Source organism: Diplotaxodon limnothrissa, linkage group LG15 (assembly GCF_057381915.1).
Source record: "Diplotaxodon limnothrissa isolate DT_005_m linkage group LG15, D_limnothrissa_male_GT1.1, whole genome shotgun sequence".
Lineage (NCBI taxonomy): Eukaryota > Metazoa > Chordata > Actinopteri > Cichliformes > Cichlidae > Diplotaxodon > Diplotaxodon limnothrissa.
In genome coordinates this window covers 37,641,537-37,653,996 of record NC_140610.1, presented here as the reverse complement: position 1 = coordinate 37,653,996, position 12,460 = coordinate 37,641,537, and the positions used below count along the sequence as shown (strand labels likewise).

The window sequence follows — 12,460 nt, the reverse complement described above, 5'->3', positions numbered from 1 at the left end:
ACTGCGCTGTAGTCTAGCACGGTGTGTCCCCAGTAAGGGAGACAATGATTGGCATGCTTATCATTTTTTGCCCTGCATTTGTGTCCAGTGGTGTTAATAGTCGTCACTGGCTGCCGTGCTCGAATAAACAAGGTGTGTCCGAGGACAGATAAAGTGCTGAGGCTGTCAGGTTTGGGCCGCAGACCTGCTCTCACATCCCGGCCCGGAGCTGGGTGGATGTTCTGTCTGTGTATGGAGGGAACAGGGCGGCGTCAGAAGCTGCTCTCCCAGCCTCTCTATGCGCTTCCTTAAACATACAGGGCAAGTGCACCATACATAATGAAGACCCCTCCATGTCTTTGCTGTAGCTGCCTGGGTGATGTTGCAGTGACTAACCATTTAAAGACCCAACCTTGGAACTGCATCTTTGATATGTTCCAGTATTTAAACTATGAGCCATTTAGGGACATTATGCATATGTGCAGAAACACCACAGATGCCCTTTGAAGCATAAAGCAAGCCTCCAGCAAAAGGGACATCACAGAAAAATACAGTTTAGTGACCGAGTTTAAAAGTGCAAAGGAGTACTACGAACTTACTTGAACCATCATAATAGACTAGAGTAAGAATTTAATTAAAGTGCAAAAATTAGCATTTTGCAAAATTAGACACCAGGATCATCAATGGGAAGGTTAATGTTCTCTAGGCGTTAAGAAAGAAAACACCTAATAACCTCGAACAGTATACTGATCTGGAAATTGGAGTGACACAAGGGAAAAGCATGTAGCATTATCTGTTAACCATAGTACAGACAGTGTGATGAGTCTCACAGAGTCCAGTGATGTGAGAGAGGACGTAAGCAGAGAGATGAATTCTGAAGTGTAGATAAGTTGCAATGTAGGGACAGTTTCATTGTGCTGACGGACAGTGGCCTAAATTATGCTGGAAAAGCTCCCAACAAGTTTTTGAAGGTAGAGAAGTAGAATATTCTACAGTGGCCAGTTTAACCAGCTGGTCTGTATTCTGTCAAGTATGAATTTCACTTGGTGTAAGCAAACCCAAAGGGAGAAAGACACATGAACAAACAACGGCTGCAGTAAAGCTTGTGAAAATAGAAATAATTTAAAACATGGTTTATGATTAAGTGATTGTTTTCCAGTTATATTTTCAATTGGATATGAAAACAATGTGTTGTGTTGGTGTACAGATCGAGAATTATAAAAAATTATAAAAACTGGAATTCACCTCCGTTTTTGTTTGTCATGTATTTTTTGCAAACAGGTGTGAAAAATTTGGGAATGCATAAACCAAAATGTCAAATATAAGGGTCAAAGGTTAGATTGGTTTTGGAAAATGTGAAAGATGAAATACATTTTGGACTTTTAACTGTATTTATATATGTTTTACAGCTTTTCTCACAGAAAAAGAACTCCTCCTTAGCCAATTACACTACAGCAAAGCAAATAAAGTAATAAGTTAACACTTGAATAAAGAAATGTCTTTCTTTAAATGGATCTACAGGAAAAACAGACATTTTCAAACAAAACAAACAAACAAAAACTTTGTTTTATAATTAGAGGACAGTTTGGGTTATGAGCCACCAGAATTTCTGTAATTTTACACATTTATTTCTTACAATTTAAGGCCAAAGAGTCATGCTGACAGATTATTTTTCCATTTCTTTTCACTTACTACAGTATTAATATTACAATTAGAATAATTTCCTTAACATTGGGAACATCAGCATAAGTCTTTCTTCTTTTGCTGTGACCTTTCCATTAACAGGCTTCTGCCTTGTCTCTCTGTTTTCTTTTTTGTTTTTTTTTTTGTTTTTTTTTTTGTACAGCCAGCTATAAGCTGCCCCCAAAAGATCTGCAACATGACAGCAGAGGAGACGATCAACATAAAGGAGGTTGAGGTGATCAAGCTGATCCTGGACTTTCTCAACTCCAGGAAGCTGCACATTAGCATGCTGGCTCTGGAGAAGGAAAGCGGTGTTATCAATGGACTATACTCTGATGATATGCTTTTCCTCAGGTACACACACTCATATGGCACAAGCGGGATAGAGAGAAGTTTTTCACAGGATTCTTAAATTGTTCATTTGTTGTTTTTAATCAGGCAACTCATTCTGGATGGCCAGTGGGAGGAGGTGATGCAGTTCATTCAACCGTTAGAAGGAATGGACAAGTTTGACAAGAAAAGGTGAGAGAAGCTATATGTGGCTGTTTCGTACCGGTCTTCACACAACAAAGAACATTTTTAAGCGTACTTGTTTGTTAGCACGTTTGCACTTGTGTTTCCAGGTTTCGCTACATCATATTTAAGCAGAAGTTTCTGGAAGCTTTGTGTGTTAATAATGCCATGTCGGCTGCTGAAGACCCTCTAAATGTATGTGTACTTTTATATTTATGTCTTTGAAATGTATTATGAACTAGATGCATGTTTCCTAGCAGCTGCTCGTTGCTCAGTATAGCAGCCTGTGGTTATAAAGCTACGTTAATGTAAATTCTCTGCAGTAAAGAGAATTTTAATCTTGACTAAAAAGAAATTACACATTATAGTACTTGTTAAAGTATAGCAAGTATAATCTCTGAGATACTAGTTTAGCAACAGTTTCTTTCTATGATTCGCATTATTTTTTTGGATGATGCCTACTTTTTTAGAGCGAACCAGTGTTAAAAAAACAGTCTGTTACGGGCCACATAAGCTCTCTCTTGAGCACAGGGAAGTAAAATTGACAGGTGGGTTGGTATCTCCTTAAGCTGGTAAAAAGCCAGTTTCACAGCAGGCTTTACTCACTCCCATCCTATTGTGTGATAATCTGTGCTTGTAAGGAACAGCTAATGTCATCCTTTATCTGTCAAAACACCAGTGGGCTTCTGTATTGAGCACCCCAAAATATAATCACTGTCTTGCCCGCCTGAATTTTTCTGCTTTTACAGCTAGAGATCACCATGCAAGTGGCAGTAAAGTGCCTGCACAGTCTGGAGGAGTTCTGCCCGACCAAGGAGGACTACAGCAAGCTGTGTCTTCTCCTCACACTGCCACGCCTCACCCATCACGCAGAGTTCAAAGACTGGAATCCGAGCACGGCACGAGTGCATTGCTTCGAAGAGGCCTGCGCGATGGTAGCTGAGTTCATCCCTGCAGACAGAAAGCTGAGTGAGGCGGGCTTCAGGGCTAGCGGGAACCGCCTCTTCCAGCTGCTAATCAAAGGGATCCTTTATGAGTGCTGTGTCGAGTTCTGTCAGGTAATCTGATGCGCTATTAGTGAAAAGGGTTACAGTTAGGCTTAAGTGGCTGATAAAAGGCTCAAACCTGCAGAGGTGTTCAAAACTACTAAAAAAGGGTTTTATTGCAAAGTAACCTATTACTTTTTTTTTGTTTAAAAAAACAAACTGTCTGGTTTTTGCACATTTGTGTCTCCGAAAAAATAGAATAGGTTTTAAGAAGCTTTTCTGTTTTGTAGAGTAAAGCAACAGGAGAGGAGATCACAGAGGGCGAGGTGCTGCTTGGCGTGGATTTGCTGTGTGGGAACGGCTGTGATGAGTTAGATTTGTCGCTGCTCTCCTGGCTGCAGAATCTTTCCCCGGGTGCCTTCACCTGCGCCTTCCAGCAGAAGACCCTCAACATCCACGTGGACCGGCTGGTGAAGCCCAGCAAAGCTGGCCACGCCGACCTCCTTACTCCATTAATCAACCGTCTGTCCCCGTGCCCTACCTCACCCTTTCATCAAAGACCTCATTCGGCCGACACCTACATGTCGAGATCCCTCAACCCAGCTCTGGACGGCCTGTCTCACGGTTTGGCGGCCCAGGACAAGAGAGGCCTGGAGACAAACATGAAGTTCGCTCTTAGCCGGAGCCTCGTGGAGAATAACGTGCATCAGCAGGACGATTCACCTGAGAGGTAAAGTCAAAGAAACTGGAAAGGGATATTTCGTACATCTTGTTGGGAGTAAATATAAATGTTATTTTGCAAAATAAACACTGAACTTTCCCTGGTGTCAGGAAAACAAATTGCACTCATTCAGCATTCTAATTAGAACTATGCAGTCGAATCAAACTTATAAACCCCAGAATAAAAATGCTGCTTGACCTGTCCATGCAAAGATTCATTATTTAAATCCTGCCTACAAACAACTAACCACGCAGGCTATGATGTAAAACCTTTTCTTTATTTAAAATTCCTCTAATGTATGTTATTATACTTTTTAAAAATATATATATATTTAGGATAGATGTCTGCCAGACTGTTGCTAGTTTGTTTTACAAGGTGACTGCAAATAAAATGTCACAATTCTAAGGTTGAGACAGGATGTTGGCCCCACCTGTTGGATGTAGTCAAGCTGTACAACTAGGCGCAAAAATGCATCAGTGTTGATGTGATATGCACATATATGAGATCATAGTTAATGGATTTTATGCAAAACAGCAGAAATATTATTGTAGCTGACACAAATCTAGACTAATCTTCAATCACAGGTTAATTAAGAGCTTTTTAATTTGACTTTGCTATTATTGTTTGCATAACCCTTATAGATAAAATGTTTTTGACTTGAGATATAAAATCAGATAAACTGATTGATACGTCTTCCTAACTATAGGAAGCACCCACAAGGGCTGGATGGACCAAACAGCACACGCACACCTCTGACTCCTGGAAAAGATGGTGGGCCACCGTGCAGCACAGAAACACATGAGGTATGAACTGCAGGCCGTAAGCAGCAGACTTATGTGCATGGTTTAAGCCTGAAATCAGCCAGTGTCATCTGTTGTTTAAAGGTGAAAGTGAATGAATGCCAGGCTTCACCTCCGGGTTCTCAGAACAAAGTTGTTTCTCGACTGTTACGAAGAAAAAGCAACAGTTAGCTGTCTGGTCACTTGAGTCAAAGTCAGTGAAAGATTTTCAGTCTGGAGTTAAAGACACAGAATGAATCCCCCCTGAACTGTGTGGTCTTAACGCCTTTATTGCATTATAAATCCTGCCTGAATTCTATACTACACGTCCACATAGGGCACTTGCACCTTGCTGCCCCCTGTCCCAGTGTAGCGAGGTGGAGCTCATGGACACTGGAAACACATAATCTGCTTTGATATGCAGCCACATCCAAAGATGGCCTCCTGCTTTCATCATCACTCATCTTTATACATTTCAGGTCCCATCTAGAAGAGCATAGTACTTTAAGATTATATCACCACGTGTGTGTGTGTGTGTGTGTGTGTGTGCATGAAAAGTGGTGAGAGGCCTGAAGGATAATATACTGTTGACTCAATGCAATGAGTTCCTTGAAAACTTTTTTATGGGGTGGATGATGGAGGACAAGGCCTTGGGAGTTGAAGAGTTGTCAGCAGTGGCTCTGGGAACGAGTTTGCCTTTTATAATCTGGTGTGTGTGTGTGTGTTTTGTGTGTGTCTGGACACTTCCAAGCTTTGAAGCACAGAACAGTGAAAGGCACTATGAATTATTCAGCCTACAGGGCCTGCTTTGGTAAAATAGAAAATACAGTTTCAGGGATTTCTACATTTTCTGCAGAAACAATTCAACTGTTTGGGTTTTTTTTTGGGGGGGGGGACTCATTTTGGTGGCTTGTGTCCTTGTCTGTGTCCAGCGTTGTGACTCCACTGAGCACATCCAGGAGTATTACAGACAGCGGCTCCGCGTGCAGCAACATCTGGAACAGAAGCAGCAGCAGAAGCAGCTTTACCAGCAGATGCTGCTGGAGGGGGGAGTGAAGCCCCAGGATGGAGCCCAGCACAACCTCACAGAAACCTTCCTCAGCAGGTGAGGATGTCATTCCTACAGGATTTGATGTCAGCGAGGAATGAAACGCAAGCCGGGTGCTACGACAGAGCTTGTCTTTGTCTAGATCCATCCAGAAGTTGGAAGAGATGAATGTGGGCATCGACCACCGTGGAGAGGACATGATGGCGCAGCTGGGCCAGCAGTGGAACGGGCTGACGGGGAACAACAGCACATCTAGCCCCAGGGTGCCTGACACCCGTCACACTCCAGATAAAGGACCGCCGAGGGACAAGCCAGGTGGGGTGAGCAGCAGCACGCCAGTAAGCACCGGGAGCCACAGCTTGCCGTTGCTCAGTGAGTCCCCAGTTCCTCCCAATAAAAGGTAAGAGCCTCCTGCTATTGGTCTCCACCGAAACATCTTAACTTGTTAGAAGTTAGGCTCACATTTTGCTGGTGTGTAGGGAATGCTTCTAGTGACTGTTCAGCTGCTAATTAATTGAAATAGAACATGTATCAAAAAGAAGAATCAGATTTCAAAAGGCTATGTTTGCTATGTGTAATGCAGCTTTCCTCATAGCCAGCATTTGCTAATTATTATCAAATATTTGAAACATGTCACTCCGAGCTCTTATTGATGGGAACCAAAAAAACCCAATGTTTATGACTTGTTTATGCATTGTTCTTTTTTGTGCTCAAAGAATCACTGGCTCTGGTCCTACAGTCCAGGATGACTCCACAAGCTCTGCAACACGTAGCACACACGAGGTATGTAAGCACGCTCTGTTGATATTTAACTTCCATACATTCCACATACAGTGGTATGCAAAAGTTTGGACACCGCTGATAATTTTCATGATTTCCCTTCATAAATTCATTGGTTGTTTGGATCAGCAATTTTATGTAAATATATCATATAGCAGATGAACACAATGATATTTGAAATGAAGTTTATAGGATTTACAGAAAGTGTGCAATAGTTACTTAAACTAAATTGGGCAGGTGCATAAATTTGGCCACCCCAACAGAAATCTTCCATCAATATTTAGAAGATCCTCCTTTTGCAGAAATAACAGCCTCCAAACCTGAACACTTCCTATAGCTTCCAATGAGAGTCTGGATTCTGGTTAAAGGTATTTTGGACCTTTCGTCTTTACAAAACATCTCCAGTTCAGTCAGGTATGATGGTTTCCGAGCATGGACAGCCCACTTTAAGTCACACCATAGATTTTTAATAATATTCAGGTCTGGGGACTGAGATGGCCAATCCAGTACCTTGTACTTGTTCCTCTGCATGAATGCCTTAGTGGATTTTGAGCAGTGTTTACGGTCGTTGTCTTGTTGAAGTATCCAGCCCCAGCGCAACTTCAACCTCAAGAGACACTGTTTGTGGCATCCTTCGCCTCGGCTTATCTAAGATTTTTCTTGACCTGTCACTTCCAGCCTTAACTTGAACTGTGCCTGTGGTCTTCCATTTCCTCACTATGTTGCTCAAAGCGGAAACTGACAGCTGAAATATCTGAGATAGCTTTTTGTATACTTCCCTAAACCATGATGTTGAACAATCTTTGTTTTCAGGTCATTTGAGAGTTGTTTTGAGGCTCCCATGTAGCCACTCTTGAAAGAAGATGCAAAGAGGAGAAAAACATGCAATTGGCCACCTTAAATGCCCTTTCTCATGACTGGATTCACCTGCGTATGTAGGTCAAGGGTCAATGAGCTTACCAAACAAATTTTATGTTCCAATAATTAGTGCTAAAGGTATTCAAATCAATAAAATGACAAGGGTTCCCAAATTTATGCAGCTGCCTAATTTAGTTTAAGTTACTATTGCACACTTTCTGTAAATCCTAAAAACTTCATTTCACTTCTCAAATATCATTGTGTTCGTCTGCTATATGATATATTTAAATGAAATTGCTGATCCGAACAACCAATGAATTTATGAAGGAAAATCATGAAAATTATCAGGGGTGCCCAAACGTTTGCATACCACTGTGAATGCTTAAACGCAGCTGCAAACTTCATGACAATGTTTGGTTTATTTTTTTTATCTTCCTGTGAAGCCCGCAAAGTGCAAAACACAGTTTGTTAAGGTGAGCCAGCTCGAGGACACACAGGCAGTGCGCGCAGTGGCCTTCCATCCCGCCGGTGCGCTTTATGCCGTCGGCTCCAACTCAAAAACCCTGAGAGTGTGTGCCTACCCGGAAACACTAACTGCCAGGTGAGAGCGGCTTACAGGGACCTACAAATCCACACTGTGAGATATTTAATTTGTAATTGAAAGCCACAGAGATACATGTAATTTTTGTATCTCTAGAGCAATTTTGATGACTTGAACAGCTTACTTCCTTTTCTTACTTTGAAAAAAGACAACGACCCAATATGAGCAAGCATTTGGCGACAGTGGGAAGGAAAAACTCCCTTTTAAGAGGAAGAAACCTCAGGGAAGAGCAGCCATCTGCTGCAACCGGTTTCATCAAAATGAAAAATAAAATTCACTCATGGAAAAAATCCAAAATAGGTGGATTCAAGGAACCTTTTTAATTTTTTTTCTTCATGCCTTCATCATTTTTTTTATCTGTCTGTGTCCATGTTTGTTTGCTTCTTTAGTGGTTCTGGTGGAGTGAAGCAGCCGGCTGTGCGCTTCAGGCGGAACAAACATCACAAGGGCTCAATCTACTGCGTCGCCTGGAGCCACTGTGGACAGCTTTTGGCCACTGGCTCCAATGATAAATATGTCAAAGTCTTGCCTTTCAATGCAGACACCTGCAATGCCACAGGTACACACAATAAGGAAAATATTAGAAAAATAAGTTTAAGCTGATGCAGAAACTCATGTTTCTTCTGTTGCTAAACTGCTTGGAAACATCTGTACTCTTGTGATTCAGGCCCAGACCTGGAGTTTAGCATGCATGACGGCACTATTAGAGATTTGGCTTTTATGGAAGGTCCTGAAAGTGGAGGATCTATTTTGATCAGTGCTGGAGCCGGGGACTGCAACATCTACACTACTGACTGTCAGAGAGGACAGGGCCTTCATGCCCTGAGCGGACACACTGGTATGTCCCCGTTTACCTGCAGCTGAGAGATTGGTCTAAGCAAACTCTGGATAGGGGTTTTCAAAGTGTGGTCCCCAGTAGTGTTTTATGGTATTGTCTGCTTCATTCATCCACTGTAGGTTCTTTGAAACACAAATTTAGCACGAGTACCAACATTTATCGCATTTATTGCAAAGTTGTTGAAAAGAGTTGTTGTGAACAGAGCTCAGATATTATGTGCTGTTTTGAACAGGTCACATTCTGACTCTGTACACATGGGGAGGATGGATGATTGCTTCAGGCTCACAGGACAAAACTGTCCGCTTCTGGGACCTGCGGGTGCCCAGCTGTGTTCGGGTGGTGGGCACAACTTTGCATGGCACAGGTGAGTCATACTGAAACTTGCTACTTTGTTTGATTGGAAATGGTTTTTACCACACTGCTACAGGTTAGAGTGGTTTTACAGGAAGACACTTACACTTTTATGAAGAGCACGACTTCCATAAATTAGAAAGGAAAAAAGAGAAATTAAAGACAGAAATCAACTGACGCTTCAGGGCAAGTCAAAAAATATTTGAAAGCTACAGTTAGTTATTTTCTGAGGTTATTTAATATAAAAAAATAATATACTAAGATATACATGATTTTGTATGTAATTACATCAGTATACATTTATTACATTCTCAGAAATTTAGAACTAATCCAGTAAAAATAGAAATATGGGGAGGAGGCACCAGTTTTTTTGAAATGTTGGCCATGTTGCCCAGCTATCTTGAACACAGTGGATGAGATGGACATTGTTGCTCTGCCTGGTCTTGGTTTTTTATGTATGTGGCTAGAGACCAACTATATATGTTGTTAATCGCAAATAGCTCTTTCACACTATATATTTGCTATTTCCACTTTATCCTCTTCCTCCTCATCTATGGCCTCGTCATGAACTGAAGTGAGAGCTCTAACACACGGAAACATGCATAAATGTGCATTCCCCTACAGCAGCCACTGTAGCTAGGATGATATTTTAAACGCTGTAACTTTTAAAAATATATTGAAATATGCATCCAGTACAGTTATATATTTATACAGTTTATATTTAAAAATAAATGTTTAAAAATGTTAGCTGCAGGTAGTGTTAAAGTTTTACCTTATTTGTAGTATTTTCAGCTGAGTCTGCATTCGTTTTGTAATATTTTGTTGTTTAAATCTAAGCAAAAAGATGACAAAGTTAGCCGCAAAGATGCATTATCGATGGCCCTTTACTCTTAAATGTGGCAAATCCAGTTATTGCTGTTATTTCCAGGCTGCGGCCCTCTCTTTGTCCTGATTGCTCTCCTAGCATTAGCATTACCTCAGCTATCTGTTCTACCCAGTTACAGCAAAAAATCATTTAGATGATGATTAACAGTTCAATAAAATCTTGTTTGCTGTCTGGGTTATTTGTGATAACATTAATCCACTGATATCGCATTATCAAACACCTACCTGTCTGATAGCGACATGAAGGACACCTAAAGTAGGAGCATATCTGCTGCCTGCATGTTTGTAGTTTGTCAGCAGCCTGTCTCTTATGAAACTCTTAATATGAACAGCTGATGAAACCATAATCAAGCGCTGCACTCCAGTAAATTGAAATAATAAAACAAGTGTTTATCACTGTGGTGTAGTATTCGCTGATGACAACTGTAAAACATTTTGTCACAGTTTCCCTTTGCAAATGCAAAATGCCTGGATAACGTTTAAGGCTTTGAGTGTCAGAAACTGCTCCTGTCAGCAAAATACTTTTTAAGCTGTATCCAACAACATGACGTTCTTCACACTGTACGTTACTCAGGAAGTGCAGTTGCTTCAGTGGCAGTGGATCCCAGCGGCCGCCTGCTCGCCACCGGTCAGGAGGACAGCACCTGCATGCTGTACGACATTAGAGGAGGCCGCATAGTGCAGACGTACCGCCCCCACAGCACTGACATACGCTCTGTGCGCTTCTCACCGGGAGCCCATCATCTCCTCACTGGTTCCTATGACAACAGGATCATAATCAGCGACCTTCAAGGTAGCTTGAAATAAGTCATTGTTTGAAGTGAAAAATCAAATTTTGAAGCACTTAAAATTGTGTTTGTAAGCTCCTCCTGTGTGATATTTCCCCCTTCTCTGACCCCAGGTGACCTAACCAAGCCCCTCCCTCAGACGGTGGCAGGGGAGCACTGGGACAAGGTGATCCAGTGTAGGTGGCACCCACACGATCGGACCTTTGTCTCCTCGTCTGCGGATCGAACCGTCATCCTCTGGGCTCCAGGCCCGTGAGATTTAGAGAAAGAGCACAAGAGCACAGTTTCCACATACACCCCAGCTCTGAGGTGTATTGGTGTGCAAAACATGCATATCGTAAACGTCAAGTTGTTTATATGTTTAAAGATAAGTGCACATGTGCGTACAGTAGGGTGACAGGTGCACTTTTGAGCCAGAAAAGCCAGTCACTTTAAGGAGGACACTTTCTACGTATGTGTGTATATGAATGTCCATATATGTCTTTGGGTATGTGCCAATGTGTGCTCAAGCAACCATGAATTTCTGGAAATCTGAGTGTATATGGCTTTGCAGTTTGAGTCAAATTTAAGGAAAAATGTGAGGTTGAATTTCTAAATATACATAGAACATGTCTGTGTTCGCTTGATACCTTTCAGCTTGTGACTTTTATAATTTCAGCAAAGATTAAATGGCAAATGTGATACAGAGTATAAAGATGGTCGCTAATGCCCATCTTAAAAAGCACTTTACTTTACTTTGACTGCGAGCATACTTATCTTATATTGTAGCTCATCTGTCACACTGCCCAAGCAAGTACACTCAAAACATGGAGGTAAACAAAGAAGTAGGGTTGGTGTAATGTGACATTTAGCATCTTAACACAGCAACTCTTTTGATAATTTCTGCAGGAAGGAGCGACAGAATTTAATGTTCTGGAGAGAAGCCACATTTGGTTATGCATATCATAACGTGCCTTTTTTGTAACTGTTGTGTAGTTTTTTGGATGTCTGGATTGATAGATTTGTTTTTTTAATTTGCAGCTTTATTTTAGTATTTTATCACATGCCTTTTGTCAGCTGCAAGTTCAAACAAGGTTAGTGCACCCATCAGCATCACTTATATGCATACAACAGTTTATTCACTTACATGAAAGCTCCAAAAAAAGAGTACCACTGGGTGTGAGTTACAGGCAGCACCCAAACAAGTCGAGTTAAGCTTTAGGAACCTCTTCTTGGGAACTCTGGTTCGAGCGCATGGAAGTGTTTACCTGCAGTCAGTCGATAAGTTTGACAAGAAAAAAAAGTCTTAAATGAGAGATGTGGATTCACGAGAACCCGTGTCCCAGAGAAGGTTTAGGGATTTATAGTGAACTTTACAATAGAGTCCACTAAATGCAGACAACCATGAGAGTCTCTGTATTTTGGATCAGCAGGCTAATGTCAAAACAGTGGTAATGATGCACTTTAAAGAGATGCTTCAGGACTGCACAGTGTGAAACACCAGTGTCATTGGCTTGTTTAACTTTTAGCTTCACTTTTTTGAGCAGCCTGGTGCAAGTGTGAGACAGAGACGAGGGTACAGGCTGAGAAAACGACTGACCTTTGTGGGATTATCGTATTGTGCTTTACATTTTACCTTATCTGTGACTCTTGATGGCATATTCCGTGTCA

The 12,460-nt window shown here is 41.5% G+C and overlaps 1 protein-coding gene across 2 annotated transcripts; it reads left to right on the top strand.

Annotated features, from left to right (window-relative positions):
• The first annotated feature begins 1,858 nt into the window (after window positions 1-1,858).
• On the top strand, window positions 1,859-11,066 carry LOC146617939 (WD repeat-containing protein 47-like). Of its 2 annotated transcripts, none has more exons than XM_085372475.1 (15): window positions 1,859-2,016; window positions 2,101-2,184; window positions 2,286-2,370; window positions 2,925-3,233; window positions 3,452-3,891; window positions 4,589-4,685; window positions 5,594-5,766; window positions 5,852-6,108; window positions 6,416-6,492; window positions 7,791-7,948; window positions 8,338-8,507; window positions 8,616-8,786; window positions 9,019-9,150; window positions 10,597-10,815; window positions 10,924-11,066. In XM_085372475.1, the coding sequence occupies exons 1-15, from the start codon at window positions 1,859-1,861 to the stop codon at window positions 11,064-11,066; spliced, it is 2,673 nt and encodes an 890-aa protein (XP_085228601.1). The 2 variants fall into 2 exon arrangements, with proteins under 2 accessions (XP_085228601.1, XP_085228602.1); XM_085372476.1 differs by having other exon boundaries at window positions 5,852-6,109; window positions 6,426-6,492.
• Window positions 11,067-12,460: the final 1,394 nt, after the last annotated feature.